Source organism: Stegodyphus dumicola, chromosome X2, assembly GCF_044657685.1.
Source record: "Stegodyphus dumicola isolate Sdum_Otavi_A_Nest chromosome X2, ASM4465768v1".
Taxonomy (NCBI): domain Eukaryota; kingdom Metazoa; phylum Arthropoda; class Arachnida; order Araneae; family Eresidae; genus Stegodyphus; species Stegodyphus dumicola.
The window spans coordinates 78393242-78420040 of NC_140781.1; the positions used below are offsets into that span (position 1 = coordinate 78393242).

Sequence of the window (26799 nt, forward strand, 5' to 3'; positions counted from 1 at the left end):
CGAAAAGCGTTTGAATTTTTATGCTCTAAACGTCATTTTCTATTCTGTCAGTGTAGTAGTTGGGTTTTCAGTGGAAGTGAGCGTTTTCCGGTCAGAGCAGGAAGAACAGTGTGTACAAAAAGTTCGCCAAGTTGTTGATAAAGAACTCTTATATGGTAACCCTATTTCTTTGGATTTAAACTTCTAGGGATATCACTGACAACTTAAGTCACTCCCTCTGGATTTCGGGCTACCTCCTACCTGACGACAAATGACGTCATATAATGTCACTATATAAAAGGTCAACGAAATGTATACTTTTCAAGTTACAAGGATATCGATCCCAGAACATTTCCAAAATTCATGGCCTATTATTTGTCAGATGGACATACCTGAAGATTCTTCATTTGCACCTTCCTTTCATAGCCATCCTAGTAAGTTTACTTTTTCTCATCTCCAAACATGAGAATTACTTAGAAGTAAATATTATCTGATATGGAACATAAACAATGTGAAGAAATTAATAAACATTAAGGCATTTTCAGTAAACTAGCAGGTAGTAACTATAAATATTTTAGAAAAATGTATCTTGTTAATATTTACAGTTATAGGATGACTGATGACTTAAATTTCCTGAAATAAATAAATATTAGGTCTGCTTTCTTTTCAGACTGTAGAGCTACAAATTTGTCTTTGATTTGTCTACAGTCTGAAATGTCTGACAGCTCTACAGTCAAATTTGTCTTTGATATTATTCCTCCTTTCGTTCGCAAATTGGTCATTTTTAAAGTCAGCTTTCAGGGGTTCATAATGCAAAAGGATTTTGCCCTATGTTTTAAACAAATTTATTTTCTGTGGATATTTAAATATTTTCTTAAGGATGGATTTTTTTTTTAAATTTTCTAGCAGCATCTGTATTTGGTTTAATTTTTCTTTAAGATTTTTTTCCGCTATAAAGTAAGATAAAATATGCTAAAAATAATTCCGCGTACTTTTTTTCATTTTCTTTTATTGAGCTAGAGACCGATTTTATTGTTGTTTGTTTTGTATATATATATTTGTTGCATATGTCGAAACTGTCTCCTTAATAATTATGCTTGTCATAATATATATGTTACTCAATCACTGCGGAAAGAAATTTTATTCAAAATCAATGTTATCAAGTTATTTTAGAATATTAAAAATTTTAGTCATTTCGATAATCAACATTTTGAACTTTTCGTGATGCGTTATATAATTACACAATAATTGTCATAAATCTGCGACTTAAGAATTTCCATTCTCTTCCAACCCCTTAAAAATGATAATCGTTTACATTGAAATTGTGTTTGAAATCCTGTTTTAACAATAAATAAAGCAATGTTATTACTTATATCGCAAATTATTTCACTTAATATTTTATTCATAAACTTTAGCCGAACTTAGAATTTTATCTCTAATATTACTATTATTATGCCTTGAAAATTGGTGGAATTCACTGTTTAATTTATTACTTTTTCGGGAAAAAGTATTCATCTTAAAAACTTCACTGCACTATATAGTACAAACTTTATCTTGGCGAACGTGCTTGCTGCATTGGGTTTTTTAATGGTTTCACCCAAACATAACGTAAATACAAGATAGTTGCCCTTAAAAAAATCATCTTTAAAGACATTCTTTCCTTAGGCACATAGCTCTCTTGAGCTTTGTCGTTTTAAAATTTAAGGAAGGCCCATTTCTTTAAGGAAGGCTAGCCTTTTTCAAGAAGCTTTTTAAAAAGTTAATTTGTATTTATGCTACAAGCAGAGAAAAATGCATTTGCGCACAAGTCAGCCCCTTTTCTCTTTTTTCGGCAGTCTCATTTTTACCTGTCTTTTCTTTTCTCTCAAATTGTCATATTTCTTGTCTTTTACGATAAAATTCCTTTGCTAGGAATAAGTATAAATTCCAGGTCTAAACGTTTTAAGGATGCTGTAACTAGATGTAACTTAGCATTCTTCATTAATTTGCTTATTGTACTGCAGGGAAAATTTTGGTTATTCCCAACTTACTTTAAAAAATAATATTTTAACTGTTCAACGAAACTAACAAATGCAAAATTTGTCACATATATTTACTACATATTTCATAGCACATTCCTTATTTTAAGTTCCTTATTTTAAGTTTTAAGACATTCCTTATTTTAAGTTTGCTTTGCTTTATTTCTACTGTTTGATCTTAACCCTGTGCGAAAGATCAAATTTAGCAAATACTTTAGAAGATGCAGCGGACATCGAGACGAGGTTTGAGAAAAAGATTAGCAAACAGGGAGTTAATTTATTCTTCCATGAAAATCTTTGCTGTCTTTGTGCTTGCTGAGCTGACGGAATAATTAAAACATCAGAGCGCGTCGCGTCTGTAAGCAATAAATTTCTTCAACTGTGAAGAAAGGATTGAGGTAAGGGTATTGGTTTAAATGAGAGTTAGTTTCACTGAGAGTAAAGTTAAACTACTCTTCGGCAGTTGACGTAACGTTTTATTTAAGATCGTTTGAATCGCCGATAATCGTACTGTATTTTGAATTTGGACCTTTGAAGTTGCAATGGACTCTTGAAGCTGTATAGTTTTAGCAGGGGACTCTTGAAGCTGTATAGTTTTAGTGTCTTTAGTTTTAGCAGGGAAACCAATTAAATATTTTAGATGAGTTTTTCACAACATCATCGGCATTAATTACTCTAGATATAATGGTACCCACCAGTGGCCGACCAGTAAAGTCGCTGAACGCTGGTAGTTCGGTTCGCGCCTCGAATCCTGGCGAATGGGCTGGCTGCATGGACGTTTTCATGGTTTCTCCATATGTAACGTATATACGAGACAGTTCCCTTAAAAAGCCCTCCACGAAGGCATCCCTCTCCTTAGGCAGATAGCCCTCGAGTGCTTTGCCGTAATCATATAAAACTCAACCTACTGTAGTTAATAAATTACAGTGTGCGCGTTGACCCGCCAAATATTGAAGTGTCCTGCTAGGCGAGATAAATTAAGTAAAGGCGAGAAGTTTTGATGTAAAGGGGTTAATAGGTAAAATACTACAAGCAAAATTAATTTTTTAATTATTTAATGTTAATTTTTTTTTTAATTTTGCAGTTTCGAATGGTTAAATAAAACTAAGGACAAACATAAACTTCTTATAAGCCATTGCTTAAAATCTCCACAGGAATTTATTCTCTTATCACTTATTTAGTAATGCCATTACCTTTTAAGAAAGCATTGTATGTTCTTCAATGAATGATGACACCATTTCACGAAATGACAGTATCATTCATATGAAACAGCCTGGTATGCAAAGTGTTAACTGTTCGCGGTTGCTTCGCTAAAAACATTAGCGTCATTTTCCTTCTTGAACTTGTCTGAGAAATGCTTTTATCTGCTCCCGGCATGAAGTGAAGGGATTAATATGCAACAAGAGTGTTGAGGAAAAGAAATTAATGCTGTCGGCTGTAGAAAGGGAAATGATGCTGGAAGTTCAAGCTTCCTGTATAATTATCAAAAAAGTTTTTTCTTTTACCCTTTCGCCCGTTAATTGGCTACTGTTTAATAAGCATTTTTTATTTGCACTGATTAATACACTAGAAAGCTTAATTTTTCTTAAAATCTTATTTTGGTAAGAAAGATTTAGAATAATAAATGACTAAAAATGTATAATTATTCCATGATTTTATTATAGCTAATATAGCTAAGTGATAAATAATAAAGTAACTTATTCTGTAACCCATTTAAAAGAAAGATGGAGATTTAAATGAGATGAAGTTTTGTTTACTGATGATAATTATTCCGTGTTTTTCCCTTTGACATGAAGCGATTATGGTCAAAGAGAACTGGGAGTCGTATATTTCTTAGGGGATCCCAATTTTTACTGTAATCTTCCTTCAAGTTCATGATTGTACATTTTATTTTCATATTTTAACCATATAGTGCAGCATGGCCGAACATATACTGAGCCCAAAGCAAGTGAAGAACACATGGGCAACTAAATAAGGCAATATTTTGCAAGTTGGCCAAGATAAACAGTACCGGACATGGTAGACTTCACTTGCTTTGGGTTCGCTTTATCTTGGGCCACAAGATATTTGATGAAAACTGCAAATTATTTAAAACTGGAAGTTTTCTAGTCATAAATTAAAAAAGTAATGGAAACTAAAAAGCAGTCTCTTTAGAAAATAACATATTTAGAAATTAATATATTTGTAAAGCTGTTTACACTGTGAAGAACAAACTTAGACAACTTTCTCGATTAAACATACTCTCTGGCATAGAAATGAGAGGAAATCTAATTTTAACGAATGGTGTACATGTTCAGCAACTTTATTGCTTTTTTTTTGTTTTGAAATTTATTTTAAATTTATTCTTTGATGAAAGTAAAATAAATCATTCCAAAGTATTCAGATAAAAGGTGACTGTGATGACGTTTAAAGAAAGAAAATATTAAAGAAGTACTTATCTGTTTTAACCTTGGTATTATGTTTTAGGTTTCTTTTTAATTTATTTCGAAATTTTAATTTTAGAAATTTTTCATTATTATTATTGTTATTTACAACTGACCCTTTGAGAATGCGAGTTCACTGATCTATTTATCCGCAAATGTTTTAATAAATATCCTGTAAATGGTTTTGGAGATTTGATGGGTTTTTTTTCGGCTATATTAGAGGGTAATATGTACCAGATAAAATAACTTATAAAAGGATAGATATGCTCCATAACAAACTTAAATATTTATAAGTTATCCATTTGATGTATGTGATCTCATTTGTTGTTGTTGATCATGTAACGCATATGGCATACAGATATGCTTTAATCATCTCTTTCTTATTTATAATGCTTTGTTTAACAGGATACTAATAGTTAAGTCTAGAGGATAGACAATTTTATATGGAAATTTTCTGCTGTGCTGGTGCGGTAATTCCTCTGGATCTGAAAGCAAACTGCGCATTTCGTTTCATTATTCCTTTTAATCATTGTTCATCCATTAATGTTTCGGTAATTTTACTTGAAAAATTAAAATCTATCTAGAAGTGGAATAAAATTATTCAGGTAAACTTAGTTTAACACTTCATAATCGGAGGCAAAGAAATATTCTGGGCTTCTTGTTGTCAAGAAAAATCTTTCCAATAGCTCTGAACTTAATTACATCCTCTAGAATCCGATACACTTCAAAATAATTTTACTAGGTAGATAAGAAAAAAAAATTATTTAACATTGCATTATTGGTCGAAGATGCGAAGAATAAAGTCAGATAGTCAGATCTGTACCTTCTAATTGAACCAGACACAGCTAAAAACTCCGTATTCTTTTCCAAATGTATCTGAATTTCTTTTCAGGAAGATTAACAGTTCCATGTCATCACTGGAACGTTACCGTCTTGGTTATCAATCAAAACCGCATAATATCTCGGAGGATGGATTTTGACACTGCCCTCCTACACGAATGTTTCTGCGTATCCGCCTGCTAAGTGGCACTTGCAAGACCATTTCTTTTTTTTTTTGTATACTACACTCAGGTGCTATACTGAGGCGGAGATTTTGAAGCGACGTTGGCCAATGATCTTAAACGAATGCTATTGTTAAAAAATACTCGCCGGTTATTTTATTTTTTCATGGTTTCTAAGTTCAGATCTCTGGGATTTCCTTCGCCCGGTTCGTATTTTTAATTACGTAAATGCATGTTGAAAGAAAAAAAATCGCATCTATTCCCTAGAAAGTGCCTTACGTGAAACAATAATCAAGTATTAAAAATTGTTTAACTAAGAAACTCTTTCTCTAAAACAAGCTTAAAAAATTAAAAATCTTGGCTTAATAGGTTCAAGTTTCCTTAATTAACTTGGAAAACTCGGAATTAAAATCTTTCATCGAAAGATAACAATGTTACGTATTGTTTTAGTTATTACTTAACTTAGCGTAACTAAATAATCAAGCTTTATCGTTATATCTCGAAGAAACTACAGTTTTTGAAATTTTAATATTAATGCCTTCATTATTATTCAACTGTTCACTTTGGCAGTAGAAAGTAAAATTTACGTATAATTAATACATAAATGAAAGTATCAAAAAGTAGGATATAGAGATTTTTTTAAGTTGTTTACTCCATTATGAATCAGTCATGTTCTTTTTCAAGGCGAATATGTCAGATTAATTTTATTTAGCTTTAATGACTGATAGTGTAATAACGCGAAAAACGTTAGAATTCCTATGTACAGTCATGTCTTTTGGTTCACATTTTGAATTGTGTGAATTTAAGTTCAGAATGTAAAATATCATCTAAAAGGCTCTTAAGGAAGAAGTTTAATTATATTAAATTACTTTAGTGTACAACATAAGAAAAGAAGTCCATCAATAGCTGAGTGAATAAGACAACTAAACATGGGAACTGCATTCCAGTTTCGGTCTTCGATGACCAACTGGGTTGTCTTTCACGTTTATCCCGATGCTTAATAAAGAGCCATTTTCTCTTCTCTTTCTTTCGATGCTTAATAAAGTCATTTCTCAGACCTAACCTAACAAGAAAGCTATTAGTTTATATCTGTTGGGCTCACCTTATTTTGATTTGATGAGAAGTGCAAAGCATAGTAACAGAGTTTCTCTTTTACTATTTTCTCTGTTACTATTTTTGGGAAAATAAAATGGAACTTCTGTCTCAAATATTCTGCTCTTAAATTCAAGAAATACGCCTGCGACAGAAAGGGATAAGACCACCGAATGCGGGGTAGTTCGTTCCTTTAGATAACCAAATAGGCTGATTGTATACAGTCTTCTAAGTATTACAAAAATGAACCATTTTCTTTTCTTCCACCCCTTTGATCAAGAAATTCAGTGCAATGCAGCAAATAACAAGAAGGTACATAATAAGAAAATTACCTTGGATCAGTATATTTGATTGTACTCCCCCTCCATATATATATATATATGCATACTATGCAGCACAATTTTACAAATGTATGCAATATACATGTAGATCTTGATTCAGAAATACTTGGCAAAAATGTAAAAGCAGGTAGAGTACCAGTAGATTTTGTTCGACTAAAAAACCAGTCGACTATGATCAGTAGATTTTGCTATGCAATATGTGTGTCATAATGGCGCTTTTGAGGTAGTACAGGGTGCTGTTTAGTTGTCTTGACAACGTTCCGCAGGCGTAAATTGTCATTCCCCTTGCAGTTTTAGAGCGGCATGCATCGTTATACGAACGCAGAGCACATCGACATGCATTTTATGTATGCAAAATTTCTTTTTTTCCTGCATCTGTAGTAATACACTCAGGTTATGTTTCTGGCCCCATCTTCCTATGAAATATATTTATTTTCATAACACATTTCATTTTGTATTTTTGTTTCATTTGTTGTATTTTGTTTACATGTTTTCTTGAATGAAACACATTGTAATCTACTACTTAATACACATTTTACATATGAAATATAATCATTTGAATTGTTTCACTGACAACTGACTTTTAATGTAACGCAGCGGTTTATAATAATGGTTTGTACAATATATTTAAATCTTTTCCTATAGTGCTTGTCATAAAAATAGTGAGTACATTTTACCTTGAAGAATTTGTTAACAATGAAATAAAGCCTTATGTACGGATTTTCTAATTTCTCATAACTTATAGTTTTCTTTTAAGTTAAAAACATTTATTTCACTAGTAAAAAGCAGCAATATTTTTTTTTCTTTTCCTTTTTCTCGCTGACATTTACAATTCCCTTCCAACTGGTAAAAATCTAAAATTACTAATAGAGTAAAATTATTGATAGTATAATAAATCAAAATTAAAGCTTATGAATACGCATCACAATTTTTGATATTTAATTCATCTTTTTAAGCTTTATATTCCAACTGAAGAGCTACTTTTAAGAAAAGAAAGCTGCAAAAATATCTAATCTTGGTACTATAATAATAAAAAGAGATTAATTTTTTTATGATTGCAATGAAGTCGTTTAATAAAAGAATACTCGTACTCTCTGAACAGCTGCTAGTAGTTTGAATTTATATGTATCTTGCAGTTTCGCGTTGACCTTTGTAGACTCTGTTTTATTTTCCTTTTATTGTCTCTAACACAGAAAGAATCAAAATTTAATGCATTTTACTTATTGTGTAATTTGAAGGGGAATAATCAAACTATACAGATTCGTTCCAAGTAGGGAAGTTAAAATGCTAGCTAATATTACCTCTGAAATTGTGCGAGTTCCTTGTCCTTTAATATTAATTATTATTTTCTTCATTTAATTTTTCAGTGAAATAACTGCTAAAAATTGTATCCTTAATTCAAAGAGTACGGTTTCAACTTAATTCTTATATGCCAGCAGGCATTTAGGTGTTTGCTTTGGTTAATTATTAGATTATTGTGTTTGCTTTGGCTAATTATTAGATTCTAAGATGCAGATCGCACGGCTGGGTTCTCACGAACGTTTCACAGAAAAACTCATATGGGCAGCATGAGGGCACACTCAGCGCAGAAGAGTCTAATGACTCGAATATCAGGTTGTCTTAAACATGACGAAGGTTTTGTCACATACTTACCTGGCTATTAGTCTTTTGTTTTTTACTCCAATTGCATTTAGAATTTATTGCTAAATTACATTTTACAGCTTTATGAGGCAGTTATTGTTTTATGCTAAGGATTTACAGTTTTATGCTGCAAATGTATTTCATGCTAAGGATTTTTGTGTTTTGTTATAAATATTCTTATATTTGGGCTAAGAAATATCCTTTGATTCCCATGAAACAGTGTTCTGTACTAAAATATTATCTTTGAAATTTTTTCTCTTTTAGTTATAATTTATTGCACTTTAACCCTTCCCATTATACTTATTATTTTATTCTTGTGCACCCTTTGCAAGTATTGTTATTTACTCATTTTAATCTTGGTGAATAGTGGTTTTGACTGTCGCTGGTGTGATTAAATGTCGGAGCGCTCCAGAATACTAGCAGAAATAAATGTTCTTTTTTGTGCTAACTCAGAATTTTTATCAGTATGCATTGATCTATCACCATTTTCCTTATCGGTAATAACTCTCCCTTCAGGATCTATTACTTTCTTCATCACTTCAAAAGTAAATAAGACCAGTCGTCGCCCCCCTCTTTTTCAAGTATGCATCAAATTTTATATGCAAATAAACTGAGTGAACGTAATAAATAACTGCAGTAAATATAATAATAAATATGCCTAGTAAATATAATAAGCAATATGCACGGCACAAAAAATGACCTTTTTCACCGTATTTAACCTCTCGTTGCCACATGTTGTGTAATGGACACGTCAGTTGCTTCCAGAATCAGTTTATAAACACATAGAGCTTTCATGTATACTGATATTGCTTCTTAATGCACATTTCGTTTATCACATATCACAGGAAGCTTGGGAATAGCGAGCGTAGGAATATAAAACTTAGGAAGGGGGTTTTCGACTTGGAGGTAACACAGCTGTATCCAAATTTGCTCTATATTATTACGCTCCACCTGTTCTTGAATGCTAAGAAAGAGTATAATAAAATGCACTTTTAATGCAATGAAGGCAATTCTTTGTGACAGTCATGCTGAATAAATTGCATTGTTCATAAGTTTCTATCATTATATAATCTGTTTCTGGTACTATAAGGGCTTTTTTTGAATTATGATTGTTTACATTTCTTTAAATTACAAAATATATGATACATGACATTTTAAGTTTACTTTTACAATGATAACGATGTAGTTTCTTGTCATGGCGTTATTTTTCTCTTTTAGCTTATTTATAGGTTTATACCTCTTTCGTCACATAATTCGGTTTTTACCTTTAGTTTACTTGAACGCTTATACTTTTTTTGATATTCATCTGAATTTTGCTTTGACGTGGGTCAATTTTCTTGAAATGTGAAGACTTGCACATATATTGTCTTTCAATCCAGTTTCATGTTCTAACGTTAGTCTTTAAATAGTTGGAAGAAGACAACTGTTGTTGTCCATGTCACGTCTTGGATTTGTAGGGGTGCGTGTTTGGAATACACTTTTTTTTATTTTCCTAGTTATCCGAATTGGAATTGGTTCCAGTGTTTTCGGATAATCATCATTTTACTGTAATTTCTAAGCAAAGACAGCTATTAAAATATGTACTTAGAGAAGAATAGTTATCCTTATAAATTAGAGCACACGGTTTTTTTTTTTTTAGACTAGGGTTTTAAAAATAATATTAAAAAAAGTCCATTACTTTATTCTTAAAAATACGCAATGAAAAATAATGATGGTCAATGAGACAACTTAACGGTTGTTCAGCGCAACAAAGAAATAATGAGTGCAAAGGCTAACAGCTTTGTCTTCAAGTAAGTGTTTGACATAATTAAAGGCTATCGTACAGTATTTAAAAATAGATAGAAAACATTTAGTTGAAATCAACCTTCTGAGCTTTTAAAGTGGGGCATAATAAGCAAAAAAGCAGTCCCGAGGACGCTTGTAAAAGCAAATCTAAAAAACACACTAGTGCCCAACAACACATTGCAGATGGAAACCTGACCTCTAATAAATTCTTGAGCTGCGATTACATATTTCGACCGTGAATTTTGAGAAACAAACTGTTAAAGGAAGCGATGATTCATGCCTCCTTCACCGACTCTGTGAACTAACAGTTTACCATGGAAACCTTGATGTTGCTTTTCTCTTCAAGTTTCGCTCTAAAGGGCACTGATGCTTGGAGATTTCACCTTGTCACTTTCCTTTTACCTCCGAAACACATTTTTTATCACTTCTGAATGTGGGGCATACTAAGCTCAAAATTATACAGTAGGCACGCTTCGCTGGCTGCGTTATTCAGGCGCAAGAGGTATTCCAGAATTATGTTTAAGACCATTGTCTATACTGAAAGTATAGTTTTCCAAGTCTGACACTTTCTGAAAGATTTGCGATTTAGCTAAAGATTGGATTATTTGTAATGCATAATTTTGATGCTTCCAACGTTAAAAGAAAAAAAAATGTGCAGCACATATATTATAACATAACACATTGTAGTAGATAACATTTTTAAAACACAAAGTGCCTGAGAATGGATAGGGAGTTTTCATAAGGTATATGAAGTGTGTATAGTGAGAAATAGATTAAAAGCTTTTATTCCATTCAGTCATTCAGAAAAGATCAGAAACTAAATGATTAAGTTCCAATTTGTGCACCACTAAAAGAACGCCGGCGCAATAGTGGTATTTAGTTTCTGTCCATATTCCGGCAAGAATGTCGAGTGTAACGCTTGCGATTGCTTGTGTCAGTCTCACTTTAAGATGGTCACTCATCAGATTTATCACTGATGGTCGCTTATCAGATCTATCACTGATAACCTCATTTTTGACAAAATCCCAGAGGAGAAAGTCTAGTCAAGAAGATCAGGACTTTTTCCAGATGATGGAAAAGTTTTATATCTGCTAATTCACCGACCTGAAAATCAAAGATTCAACTTCCTTCGCACATAATTCGCAAAGTGGGGAGGCGCTCCATCTTGTTCTTAGATAATCTGTAATTCAGAGTCTTCTGTTTATATTTGCTGGATTTCAGGGAACAAAAAGATCTGTAGAACGTCCAATTGCAAGGTGAAATTGATATTAACTTCAACAGAAATTGAAAGGGTTCGAAAACGTGTTACTCATTAGGTCATACCAAACATGAAAAATCTCTAATGTGTTCGTAAATCACGTATGGATTTTTAGAGCACACGCATAAGGATTCGTGCGCACAACAAAATCAATATACGTAATCATTTTAAGTAACTGAATTGAATAAAATTATTTTCATTCCATTTCACGTAATAGATACTTCACAGAACCCTAATAAAATCCCGTCATCAGCTCTTAGAGACCCTGCTTTTTTCTTCGTGAGAAACGGCAATCAGATTCCGTTACGTGACCTGAAGAGTTCACTTTCGTCTTACTTTTTATCTTTGTTATGCTGTCTCATATACTCAGGTTTATTATTTTCCAGATTTATGGACCCAAATTTCTTGACATTGCTTAGAAGGCATTTGTTTCCTTTTCTTTTGCTTAAAGAGCAGAAAATTGGTAATTATAAGTCTTTGAAAATTCAGATATTCTTCCAGTTTTTAACATTGCTCCCCTGAGGTTTTTAAGTTAACAAAATCAGCAGTCCAATCAACTGTAGAATAAATTTGAAAGTGGTCAATTGTTTAATAAATGATATTTCGATCTGAATGTGTTTCGAAGTGAATTCGTTGTCAGCTGCCTATGAAAAAAGAATGTTAAAACTCTCAAAAGCGTCGGTTTTTGTCTTCTTATTTCGAGAACTTTGATTGTATTTTATTTTCATTTACCTATTAAGCAAAGTTTCGTTCCAAAACTGCTTATTTTTGCGTTTGCTTTTCCTTTTTAAACAAATACATGGAGCATACTTAATACGTTCTTAAGGCCATATATTTTATTGTGCTCTCCAGGTGTAATAAACTCCATTTCTCTTAACTTCACAGCAGAAAAGTCATAAATATTTTCCCGCATGGAAGCAAATAACTGTTTTATCTTAGGATAAGAATGGTTCGTGACTAGCGTTCGTGTCTCTTCATATCTGGGTAATTTTTGACGCTGTTGAAAACTGCTAAATTTTGGATAAAGGTCAGCTAAATCTTTAAAAATAAGAAAGTCTTATCTGAAACCATTATAAATATTAAGACATCACTTTCACACGCCCGAGATCTTCTCTTTCGACAACCTGAAATATTTCACTCGTATTATCCATACATTAAAAGAGTTAAGTTTTATCTACCCAATATAACCCAGGGATTTTATAAATGATTAGAAATATTTGAATCTAATTTTCCATAGATACGTGTCTAACATTAAACAAGCATAAGTAGGAGACGGATTATCTATTGCCTAGCCATCCTATATGCGATGGCGGCTGCCAGTGAATCTTTACCTTTTACATCATAATGAGCATATTGCGAGTAACGGAATCCTGATAACCACAGAGTTTATTTTCCGATTTTGATAGATTTAATACATACGTACTTACGGATGTGAGTATCAAGTTCAGAAGCTTAATTTATTAAGACTTCTTGATGAATTAACATTTTATTAAGACTTCTTGATGAAAAAAAAATAAATATTCTTATTAAAACATTTTTGGAAAGTATTAAATCTATTACTTACATTTTAATGAAATGGGTTAAACCCAAATTTTGTTCAAAAACTGGGTTTTAATCTACTGGATTATCAAATTATATACTTCCAAAAAGGAGCGTAACACGATCATAAGGCAATTAATATTCCAGTTAAAAAATAATGAAAATTGGTAAATAGGTTATTTTTTCTTTAACAGTAGGAGGTAAGGGGAAATAATTTAAACCAAATTTCATATCTTGGTAATTAGTATTAAATTTCGAAATAAGAATACAGTTAATGAAATATAATTCAAAACTGCTTGCTAAATAATCAAAGAAAATAAAAATAAATGTAAAAGGTTAACAGAACTTTCTAATTTATTACTCTATTTTTTCTCCTTCTTTTTTGACGAGTGCAACTATGCAGTTACAAGTAAAGTTACATTACTAATGCTTTCATTTTCATGCATCACCGCTAATTAGCAACTTCTTCATGTTTTCTGTTAAAACAAATTTTTCTAGTGGAAAATGTGACATTTTTAACTTTTCTCAGGCCGTATTAATTTGTATAATATCATGGTAACTATAAAAACGCATAAAAAATTCTTAATCAGTTTCTGACAAATCCGAAAAACGCATTCATATATAGCTTCAATTTCTCTTACTTTTCTCTTCTTTGTTTTTTTCCTTTAATATACCTGAAATTCTGTTTTTCAAATGTTTAAAAGCTTCAGTTTTATTTTTAGTGCCATTTCATAGTTTTAACATTTTCTCCTTCTGTTTATTATATGAATTATGAATTTCGTTTCCATTAAATTCGCTGATTTAACATATCCTTAAGATTATATAGTCCATATTTCTTACAACCATAATATAATTTCTTCTATTTGTACAATTATGAAGCTCTTGGTAATAATTAGAAATAATGTTTGATGTTTTAACTAGAGAGATTAAGAAAAGATAGCATTGCTGCTTTTTAAATTTTTTAGATGATTTTGATTTTTAATATTTACCATGTGGATTGCCCTTTGTCGATCCCGTAATGTGTTCATTTCTGAATTATCTAATCTCTGAGCATGCAACATTTAAGGTTGTTCGCTTTTTAATTTTTTACTTTCACTATTTTAGTAGATTTAGAAATGTCAGTTTTCTTTTAACCCTTATTTTGACTTGTTTTATGTTATGTAGAGATATATATATACATGTTGGACAGATAGTATGACTAAGGAAAAAGTGTTATTTAACAACAGTAATTTTACCTGAAAGTTATAATCTAAATTTATACAAACATTACTTTTGTTCAGAACAAACAACTTGCGAAATATTAAGATAATATATTGCTGGATAAATCTAGTGCGTATGGGAAATAATCAATGAATCCTTAACCAAATTGTGCAGGAAAGCAAACCCATTGTTTCATTCATTCGCCCCAAAACCAGTCGTACCTTTTATTATTTTTGGTGATCAAGCGGAAAGAATCGATAGAAATAAACTCATCAATATTGCCACGAGTTCGCCCTTATTAATGAGCTAAATAACTGTTCATACTTTTAATTAGTTGTAGCCACTGCAGTACTTCTTCGAAATCAAAGCAGCACTGCAGCAGATCAGTGTTTCATTCATTCAATTTGTATATTATCTATATGTATTTTATAACAATAATACGATAAAGAGATATATATAAATAATTTACTGTTATTTCCTAATTATTCCTAAAAACAATACACAAAGTGAAATTTAAATTCTGATATTACATTTGCACTGTTAGCCACTTTCCTGCTCGATTAGGAGCAAATAAAATCTCGTCTTAATCGCATATTAGTTACTGAATGCATAGACTCAATTAGCGATTATTGCGGCGTATTTATATTGCCTATGGTTTATTCATGACGAAGCAATAAATATTTTTTTCTAATGTTGAAGTTTTTGTATAACACTGAGTATTTATATATACATTGTGCATATTAAATTCACGATGTATTCACATTGTGGTTTAGAAGTTCTTTAAACTCTCTTGTTGAACGCGCTTTCATGTTATCCAATCTTTTGACTATAAAATTCAATACTTCTGACAATCATACAAACCTCAGACCTTTAAAGGTCATGTGTACCTTCAAGGACAGTGCATGATAATATAGTAATTAGAGGTATCACCCCTCTCATTATCCGCAACTGTAATGTTAGGCTCAAAAATATACACAGAACAGGTAGTACCTTTTATTATTTTTGGTGATATTTCGATTTAAATCTTTGCTCACCGTGTTCGCGACTGCTGCTGACCAGCTTTTAAGAAAATCTGGCAATAACTCAAGACAAACATATCATGGATCTCAATCTGCACTCTGCCGAAATCGAATAACCGGTTGTTTCTGAACATTGCGATGCCTAATTCGATTAATGAGTCATTACTTGTTGGACAAGCTGGCCAGTGCAGATAACAGCTGTGAACGACATGTTCCTGGAAAGGTAGGCGAACAGCTATATAAACAAAAATTTTTCATCGCCCACCGATTGTAATTTGGCGCCCCCCCCCCGCCATAATATTTGGAGATTCAGTCGCCACGATAAACTGCTCCAGTGACCCCTGGGTGACGGTTGCTGCCTCCTTTGAGAATCAATGCATGAGATTGAACGTAAATCGAGATATTTTTCTCTGTATACGTTTGTTATAATAGGGTCAGTGGTATTAAGCGAGTATTTTCACTTAATAAAGACCTTAGTTTGATATGAATAAAACTAATATATTGCATTCTAATTATAAAATTAGGTGGATCTTGTGACAAGAGATTCTATGAAGTCCAGAAGAAGCCCCGCATCTAAGTCCGGGCCAAAAGAGACCCCTTTTCTCCCTTCGAAACTTCTTACAGCAGGCAAGAATGCTTTTTATTCCTTTTCTGGTTGTTATAATAATTGCTTGTGCAAATCGATGACTTCAAGGGTTGTAACTGAGATTTAATCCTTTAAGTTTGAAAGCATAACTTTTTTTTATTGCAAGCTTAAAATCAAATCCCTGTTTCTTCAAGAACGCTTTGAAATGTAAGAAAACACTCAGGCGTGATTTTCTGACTTGAGAATTTAGGCATCATACAACATATTTGGTGTCAAATTCAAAATTGAGCTGCTTTCCCATAACAACGACTGCAGCCGCTAAAATGGAAAATGATCGACATTCATAGTGCACGATAGACATTAAAATACATTAAACAAACCTTCAGTTCCACATTCGCTTTAAATGGCTGCCCTTAAACTGGCGAGGCCCAGTAGTAGTCGAGCGGTAAAATCGGTGAACACTGGTAGTTCGACCTGGTTTCGATTCCAGGCGAACGGGCTGTCTGTATGGACGGGTTTCATGGTTTTCCCCATGTGTGATGTGGATAGTAGTAGGTTTCTCTTAGAAAGCCCTCCAGGTAGGCATCCTTCCTCTTAGCCCTCTCGTGCTTTATTATAATCAATTAAGCCTAAGCAACCTTAAACAGGCTCCAAGAACATATAGGGCGTAATAAATATGCTTTCATTATCACATATTGATTCATTTGCTGAAGTTGGCAAGCAATGTTCATAGGCAAAAGAACAATCTTTAGTCTTGTGATAAAATCTAAAATTAGTCGGGCTTAGTCAGAAATATTATTGATGACTATCATCACCATCAAAGGTCAATTCAGAGGTCAGCTTAAGTCTCAACTTCTGGATTAAAATAGTAGTTAAGCCAGTCTTTAAACGCAGAAACAGTTGCAAAAAAAAAAACGCTAAAAAATTATCTTCGAACCCCCTCTAAAATACATAAAAACTCTTTTCCCACAGTTTCTGCCAGGCGACTTAAGTGAGAAGGGGTCGTAAAATGAGGTAAAAGTAGCTTGAGATAATTATCAAGTTTCAGTAATGTAAATTTATTTTCTCTCCGGATTGTTATTTTTGTCTGTTTATTCTACCCACTTTTAAAATCCGCCAAAGTTTGATATGACGACACTCGACTACGTGAAATTGAATCCAACTCTAGTAAGCAATTGTATGCCCGATCAACACTATTTTTGGCGCTTGCTATTTTGGGCGAGCTGTTTCATTTCAAGGTCATTTCGGTATAAGGAACATTTCATTTTTATTCAGCTTACAGTTTGTTTATACATGAAGCTCAATTTAAGTGATTGATATTAATATAATAGTAGCATGACCACTCTAAAAGCTTCTGCTAAAAGAATTGAATCTAAATAAACTATAGAATTATATAAATTAACTCTTTGCAATACAGCAAAGACAGAGAAAAACATATAAATTGTGTCGAAATATGTTATATGAAAATCGAACCTAAATCTGAAAAACTGAAAAGGTTGCAGATGTCAAATGGTTGCCAAAAAATGTGTAAAAGTAACAACATAGGAAAATTGTTGTATGAACGACAAACATAAAACAGCTAATTCCAAACTTTTTTTAAATGATGTTCAATTATTGCTTCATATTTAGGGAAGCAGATTTGTAAATCAGAAGGAAGCCTTTTCTGATATTCTAAGAAAAACTGCGGAAAAAAAATGAAATCCAGTATAAAATAATACAAATAATAATAAAATACACAGAAACATTGTTCTAATATTGAAATAATTAGTATAAAATGAAGAGCTCTTGTTTCATAAACTGCTCAGGTCACAAAAAGCATAATAATAACTGAAAATAATAATGCCTCTAAATAAAAGGTGACTGTCCTATTCATAGTCGAGGGAGCAATAATACTCTGGTCGCTTTACTTAAGCTTTTGTTACCATTAAATATTTATGACCTTCAAAAATCTGATTTCAAATTTTTTATCTATTTTTATAATATTGTGTATTTAACCCCGTGAGTTAATTTTTGTAACATGCATATAAATTTATGTTTAAAACATGTATATAACTTAAAACTTTAACAATTTTCTACAATTCGCATTCCCCTTTTTATGTACGAAATTCTCTCTTGCCCTTGTAGAACACCTCTAGTTACATTTCAGTACATTTTTATATGATTAAAGTCTTCCCTTCTTGAATAGGCCCTCGAAATTCTTCGTAATAATAACTTATTTGGTAATGTCCAAACAATAAAATAAACTTTTTTGCCCATCAATATATCTTTAGTAACTTTTTAACTTTTATCGCAGAAGGTAAATTTCACTGTCGTCATAGTTTCCTAACTCTGTGAGGAAAAAGGTAAGCTATTCGGCAAGATAATTCAAAATCAATCTTCCCGATTTCTTAGATTCTCCACATTTTTAGAACGAGCTCATGAAACCCTTTTCTAAAACTTCTGTTTCAGTGTCGAATGCTGCTTAGTAGCCTGCTAATTTATTGAAATTAATTCGTACAACTTTGTAATATTTCTTAGTAACCATATATCGCAGTCCCTTTTCTTTCGGGGGTGGAAAAGGGCTATATATTTACCCTAAAATTTGGTAGGATCCTATAATCGGGTATTTTGATAAATTAAATCGCAGAATTTGAGGAAAGAAGTTTAATTATGCAACTATGTGAAACGCTAAACTATCCACTTTTTAACTACTAAATGAATTATATAGGAAATTATCCGTACGTATAAACTGCACAATTGCCACTAATTCTGATAGTTGAGTTATATCAGTTTAGGTCTGCCTCTCAGTTATATCAATATCATTTATTTTCTTTTTTATATTATATTATAGTAAAGTATTGTATTTAATTAGGTAGTTCGCCTTTCATTCTGAAACAAATGAATTTTAATCAGAACCATGTTCTCATTAAACATTCATACACGTTTTAATTCCTTAAGAATTTCCCTAAAATTCGGCAATAATCTTCATTATAAAAAAATTAGAAAATGTATACTCTTGTTAAAGATTAGACTTTTCCGTTTTATCTTTTCTCTTACTTACATATATATATGTATTCTTATGTGATTTCATTAACTATTTTTGCCAATAAATATAAGTACTTTGTAAATAAAGTAGGAATGTAATTACATATACATAAGAATGTATCATATCTTGTATTGCCTACGTAATAGGAAGTTCCTTAAGAATCTCTAAAGACTTATTAACTTCGAAATAGCAATTAAGTATTGGAATAATTACTGTGGTTTCTGAAAGTTTTGAGTATTTATTATCTTTTTCTTTGTAAATAAAAGTTTCTCATCACTGAGAGTTTGTTGTTGAATTATTATATTTACGTCTTTTCAAGTTAATAACTTTCAGATAAAATTTGTTTAATACTCACCAAATATTGTTAAAAAAATGTGAAATTTTAGCTCTTTCTTGCAAATATGGTATGCAAAGATTTAAGTGCTTTTAAGAAAATATCTCCATCATATGGCTTGAATGTAGGAATTTTTTTCTTTCTTTTTTTTTTTTTTTTTTCTATTTAGCATACAATTAACATTTCAAAAATATTAATCATACGTATAAATTACATAAAGTAAAACATCAAATTTTGCTTTATCTCTGAGCCATTCTGTATCAGTCAATCTATTAGTCTTGTGGATAGTTTTCAGTTCATTTTTTATTGATAGTTAATAATTGTAACTTGTAAAATCTTATAAAACGTTCCTTCTAAAAATTCATTTCTGTTTAAATGGAAGTAAGAAAACTGATATATTTTTATGTCTATTTGTGATCAAGTTTTAGGTAGGAGCCTAAGTGAACACAAAGATGTAAGGTAATATAAATTATAAGCTAAATAGCCATGCACACGCGTGTCGACTTGCGAAGTTAGCTTTTGATTAAATACAAGTGGATTTAAGCAAATAGTGAAAAGTCTAAATTGCAAGCAAATTTATAAGATGCTTTTCTTCAAGAAACAGCGAATATATATATATTCAGCAAATTTGAATTAATGTATTGTTTCATAAAAGTATTAAAAATGGTCATGTCTTAATAATTTTAAGCTTCTATTATATGACCTTTCAACTGGAAATTCATTAGAATAAAACTGATATATAGGTTTCGTAATCAGTGTGTTTATATTAAGATGCAAACATAAAGTATTTTTGTCAGATTTAGTCGAGAACATTTATCTAAATATTGTATCTGTAGTTTCCCTATAATAGGTGTAATCCAGAAACTCTTGCGTCTGCTGCAGGCTTATCTAGGAAGAGAAAGTATTGATCACAACATATGCATAATTATTATAAGGCAAAACCTAGGAACTTGTATGCAGATTTAGGAAAACGTTACATGTCGATAAGCGTTTTCTGACTGTGCAACTGATTGGTTTATAAGAAAACTTTTCGCTCGTTTTATATTTAAATTCGGAAAGGTAATTTGATTCGTAGCTTTGAGAAGCCGGGAAACTTTGCTGACGAAAGAGAAAGTTTTTAAAGGTTATTGATGTGCACGAATCGGTTTTCCCAATAAGTCTGTTCTTACTTCCTTGGCAGCCGGTTCGCATTCTAATTTCTGTTAAGAAATGCCGTGATTTGTAGCTAGTTCCGGCTCTTTGAGGTGACCTTGGAAGTAGACTTTCTTTCGAGGGTCATATCTGAAAGGTTGGCTCATTGAGGCGGGCAGCGTATGTATTCCACATACGATGATGTCATCGTTTACGTCCTTGCGCATGGACCACTACGCAACTGAGCAAACTTTTTAGCCGCTTAAAAAAAAGAAAAGAAAAAGAAAAAATATGATCATCGAGCGAGTGAGATAAGCAGAGCATTCAGCCGGCGTGCGCACAATACCCGTTTGTGAAGCGCGTCTATTGAGTGAAGCAAGCTATTGTTCAATAGAAGAGCAACCGAGGCAGTTGGTTAACTGCGCGTCTCTAAGTCTATTCGTCCAGCATCTCACTTTCTCCATCCCTTGGATTATTCCTCAGAACACGCGCCGCATCTTGACGTTTCCGGATCTCGACACAGTCACTGATTAAACTGCCGTTTAACGCATGTTCGCTAGAAAAGGAAATAATAATAAAAAAGAAACAATAATAAATAAATAAATAAAAGAATTTGATCAACCGCATTTCAGAAATTCGTGGGTTGGGATTTTTGAAACGTGTGGTCGAGCGGCGGCATGTCCGCAGGTTCATGAAATTGTTACTTTGATGGGAAATCCCGCTTTTTTGTCTTTTTCTCTCGTGCCGAGCAAGTTTTGAAACAATGGTGTTTGACAGCTGGAGTATCTCGAATTGAATTGTTGCACCGCCTGGATTTAAACAGGAAGGAAATAAAAATAAGCAAAAATACTGACGGAATTACTTTTGTTCATCGTAACATCGTGGTTCACCACATCCAAGAGTTTACAATAAGTAACAGATGCTCGGCGACACTAAAGCAGAAAGTTTGTCGAATTCCTAAGAAAACATCTTTAATTTTGGGGAGTTCACCGACAACACATATTGGTTATTGAACTGTTGCTTCGTAATCACGAGCATCCAATGCAATTTTATGCCTTTAAACATATTCTTTATAGGAAGATTAAAGCAGATATTTTGCCGGTCTCATACATGTGCACCGAATTCTTGTATTGTACATCGAATGCTTTTGTTGATGTACATAGAATTCTTTTGTTGATACAGGACATCCGGCGAGAGGTTCAAAGTCTTTGAACTGAGGCCAAGTTGCGGCCGATGCTTATTTGGATAAAGGCACCGTCTGCCGCCATAGGTAAGTGCAATTTCTGTTTCTGCTTTTTACTACCCTTAAAACTGTCGTATTTTGTATTGGCATCACGAAAGTATATACGTCTGTTCACAATGGTCATATTTAATCATTCAAAATTTCCTTGCAGTATATAAACATTAAAATAAATAATAATGGTATCATTATTTATTCGAGTAAATTCTCATCAAGAATTCCAAAATCAGTACTTATACTAGCCTAATTGTATTATTTCCAGTAAGGACATTAAATTACATTTGATATTTTAATTATTTATAATAAATATATAGTGTCATATTGTATGACCCTCATTTTTCCATATATTCTTATTAGAAATAAAAATATTCAAACATGTATGTGTTAAAAAATTGAATAATTTGTTGTACAAGCAAATAGGAAGCTTACAAATAAAAAGTTTAGTGAAAATTTTCTATTTTATTCTTGTACTAAATTTGCCGAAAGTACATGTGACCAAAATTATTTTTAACTGCTGACAGCTGTGGCTATGTACTCGGACATAAGAATAAGGGACAACGATAACACTTGTAGTCTTAGTGTACTGGAGGATATCTTATTTTGTTGATATTACAACTGCCAATGCTGACAATATATTTTTAAGAAAATTAGGGTGTTTAACATTTAATTTCGATTTATTTCTGTAAACTTACGCTGGATCTAAATCATTTAAATCACTTTTGTTTTAAACACCCAACAAAATAAATGCAATGGCCGAAATTTATTGAAATTGTGTTCAACATTACCAAAATGCAAAAGATATTATTTTTCCAATTTAATGCCGTTCCCGATTATGTGGAAATATCGAAACCATTGTCATTTTACAACTAAAGTAGATCATTTCTGTTCTGCAGTCGTAACAACAAGAGTTTTTAAAACGTGCAACTTAATGCAACCTGATGTTGAAGCTTGATTACCAATGAATAGTTCAGCACTGTCATTAGTCCGCGGACCTGGTGAGCTATAGAACGAGATGACTAATTACTCCGTAATTTGTTTCCGGAAACGTTCTTCCGCTGTTTCCTGTAGATAGAAAAGTGACCACGGTCAATGCGACTGATAAAGTTGTAGCTACATTTCAAACCTTCAGTTTTGGGTCAGCGACAGCAGGGCTTTTCATCGCTAGTGAAAGTGATCGACGATGGACGAATCCTGATCTCTGTAGCGTCCTGAACCCCTGGGAGTGAAAAGGTTGCGCAAAACAAATTCTATTTTATGTGGCTGTGGATAAACAACTTATTCTTTTTCACATTATCCTTTTTGGATTTTAGACGTTATGTTTTAAAAATGTTTCGGATTTTCAAATTAGTCCTCAAAAGACCTGAAAAAAAATTGACAAGTTAAAATTCCGAAGTTTTAATTTCGGCTCCGTTAGGAAAGTTACATTTCATTGGGTTGGAAGTTAGTTTGTAGACATAGTCACAAACTATTGAAAGACTAGAATTCTGAAACTGTGCTCAGGAGCTTAAATTGCAAAACCTCAAAAATTAAACAGAAATAAAAGTAATATATTATTCTTGGAAAAGTTTTATTTCATGGCTGGTCTTCCAGACATCCTCATTTCTTAAATATTACAGAATAGAAATTCAGATTCTTAAAGTTCAACCACATGGACATTATATATGCACAGATACATATAAGTAGATTTATGATTTAAATCGGTTGAGATAATGTGGAAATACGAGTTTGCGCATATATAATATTTATTTTATTTACACTTGTTATTTAAGTTTTGATAGTTATTTACATTCTCTCCCTCTTTGTTTTGTATAAGTTTGGTTGGTTGATTAGTTGTGGCGAAGCACAGGAAGGTTATATATAAAGCAAGAGCTGGTTTTACAGAAACATATTTATGAAAATTTGTTCTTATTTAATTAGCGCATGAGAAGGTGTCGAAAAGCCCCGTGCGTTTAAAACCCATTCAGTCACCACCGAAAATCGATCCTATTTGCAAATATTTCTGCTACCGATTTGTAGTGGGATTGTGATTAAGAATAACTTTAACAGTATCTTCTATTGCACTGCATATTTGAGTTGGTTATCACTTGAAATTCCAAAGATATCGGAATTATCTTGTAGAAACTAGATATTTCTTTTGAAAACCTTCAGTGTTCTGAGCAGCAAAGGAATAAAATGCTGGCATGACTTTTGTACATACTTTTTAATTAAGTAAAATGTCTACAAAAAATATATTTCACCTACGTATTTTCATATTAGTTTTGTGTGGACAAGCTATTAGAATAATTTGATCACATTAAAAATACACACACACATCTATATGCCTATCTCTCTCTCTCTCTCTATCTCTATCTATATATATATATATATATATATATATATATATATATATATATATATGTTTTATTTAAAATGTATCCTCTCAGATAAATTTACACTGTTAAAAGGCCAATGAAATTTAGCCTCATAACGTATTTTTTTCCAAACACTGCATTGCAGTTGACTGCTAGAATGTTGCAAACTCTAGCGATGAAGATTTGTTAAGTATTAAAAGATTTTATGCCGTATATATAATGAAGTATTCAATACTTCAGACACCAGCAAGCAGTTATTTAATTCTACAGTATTATTAAAAAAACCAACTGGAGCTAAATGTAAAAGTATGCGATAATAATATGGTGTTGTATAATTTTATAATAATTAATGTTGTACGATTATTAATAATCTGATATTTAAGTATTTTACTGATAACTACAGTAAATTGTATATTTTTTAAAGTTTTGAAGTTTAAACAAACACTTTACTGAAATGAACAGTCAAATTAAGTTCTTGCATATTCCCTTGTTTATAAATTATAGTAAATTTATTTTCTTAAGTGTCATTTAAAAACGATTTATTTACATCCTTTTAAAATTAAATAACCCTCTAGTCTCTGTCAACGGTACTTGGAGCAGGTAAACAAGCAATAGTTGCTTGCTTACGTTAAAAGCTGGCAGAACTTTAGAAACAATAGGAATACTACAAGTAAACAGTCCAACTATGTTTGGGTATTTCAGCATGCAGTGAATTTCATTTTTGCTTTAAGTATTAGTATAGTTTAAAAGTGGGCAGAATTCAGTTTTAGATTAGTGATAATTTTATCGAAATATTATATTTCTTCAAGATTTAATGCCAATCTAATGTTAAGTTTTGCTTAAATATGGTTTTATTTTTCTGACATACATTGATTAGAGTAGGTAACTTGTAAACCGATAAAATTTCAACGAAATTTCAAATTCATTCTACTGTCTGGTAGAGTATAGTTTTCTGTATAATGAAGAAAACTGCAGATATTTATCCAAATATATGTTTTCGAACACAAATTTATAATTTGCCATCCATGGGCCCACCAACTGCCGAACATTGGTAGTTCGGCCTGTCGCTGAGTTCGGTCCAGACTTCATATTCCGCCGAACAGGCTGGCTGCATGGACGTTTTCGTGATTTTCCCCATGTGTAACGTGTGTACGAGCTAGTTCCCCTTAGGATGTCTTCCAGGAAGGCATCCCTTCACTTAAGCAGATAGCCCTCGCGTGCTATGTCATAAAATTAAATAAAGCAAACCAAATAATTTGCCATCCTTTATTCTTTGCGGTTTTATTCATGTGTAACGTGTACTGTAATATGTACGAGCCAGTTTCCTTTAGAAAGTCCTTCACGAAGGCATCCCTCTCTTTAAGCAGATAGCTCTCTAGTGCTTTGCCATAATCGATTGAAACAACTCTTATTCTGTCAGTAATAAGCAACCTTAAGAATGCTACATAGTTTGCTTCGGAATCCGCAAACTTGAAGTGAACGCAAAGTACGCAAATGTGCCTATAATGAATAAACTATTTTAATCTCCTTATCGGTGAAAACACCCATGTCCTTCATTAACTCAAGAACATAAAACAAGTACTGCTATTACAACTGACAGAAGCGTATATTAAAACTATTGCATTTTTTGTCGAAAATATTTAATTGTAAATCTTAGTTGTTACTATAATTTGCTATGCATGTTTTCTGAGCTAAAATAAAAAGTGTCCTTGAAAGAGCAATTTGGTTCCCAATATTGGGGGGGTTGTCGGGGGTGTTGAAACATAACATTGCGTGCTTGGCAGACAATGGCTGGCACTAAATTTTCAGATGTCAAGTCAGAAATAGCTGCTATTCGCTGTTATGGCCTATGACGTTGGCAAGACTGAATGCCAGACTAGGTCCTTTTATTTGTCTATTATTTTAAAGGTACTAAAAGGCCGGAAATCTTAACATAATTAGAATATATAGCCAGCAATCTAACAAACTGCTTAAGTACCTACTATTTCGTTTTGTATTATGTTTCTCTTTATCATTTTTGAAGTCAGACTACAGATTGTTACCTTAGTTTCGGAACTTATCACTTCTGTTAGAGGATATTTTGGAGTTTCTAGGCACGCTTGATTTTGCATTTAGGTGGGAAGGAAAAGAAGTATTCTTATCATTTTTCTGTTCTTTAGAAAGTGAGATTCTTGCTATTTTTCGAAATAAGTTTGTTATTTAAATTGCAATAAATCGTGAGGATTTTTCTCGTTCGACGTACCTTTTTCATGAAAAAAATTCGAAAGCTGTCTAGCTTATATTTTAGGCATAAAAAAGACAAAAAAGATCCATGCAAATATAAATCTCGGACGAACCTTGGTAATTACCTCTTAATTTTAATTCTTCTACAACTGATTCTCTTAAAATTACGCCATCTTACTTTTATTGGATATGAACATTTTTAATTGCATATTCTGAATTAATACACATTACGTACTCATCATACAGCTCGACATAAAAAAACTCACTGTAAACTATTTTGCAGAAGATGTTATTTTATAAGTGATTGTTACTGTACTTGATAGAGTGATTAAAAAATATCAGCACATCTGCTACAATTGGATTATACTACATTACATTAACTCTTTAAAGTTACTGTTATATAGTGTGATTCAATTGTAGCAGATGTGTTGTAGGAAAGCGAGAAGACGTAATGCCTTGAACGAAATGGTCGTACTTGCTATTAGTTCTTTTCAATTAAACTTGAATATAATATTTAATTGTTATATCTGTTGCAAATATTCAGATGGCTGCTAGTTAAACCTGTAACGCTATAGAAACTGTCAAAGTCTACGGCATTCTTTTCAAAACTCTC

At 32.1% G+C, this 26799-nt stretch overlaps 1 protein-coding gene across 5 annotated transcripts in view; it reads left to right on the forward strand.

Moving 5' to 3' along the window:
- Nucleotides 1–26799, forward strand: part of LOC118192214 (uncharacterized) — a 64586-nt gene that overhangs the window by 7122 nt on the left and 30665 nt on the right. The window contains exons 1-3 of one of the 5 annotated variants that reach the window (XM_085809490.1): nt 79–413; nt 15821–15923; nt 21555–21642. In XM_085809490.1, the coding sequence (XP_085665616.1) occupies nt 21606–21642 (37 nt within the window). In that variant the 5' untranslated portion in view covers nt 79–413; nt 15821–15923; nt 21555–21605. Of the gene's footprint in view, nt 1–71; nt 414–15820; nt 15924–21554; nt 21643–26799 lie in introns of those variants that run through there. The other 4 variants (XM_035363127.2, XM_035363129.2, XM_085809491.1 and 1 more) reach the window with 4 other exon arrangements.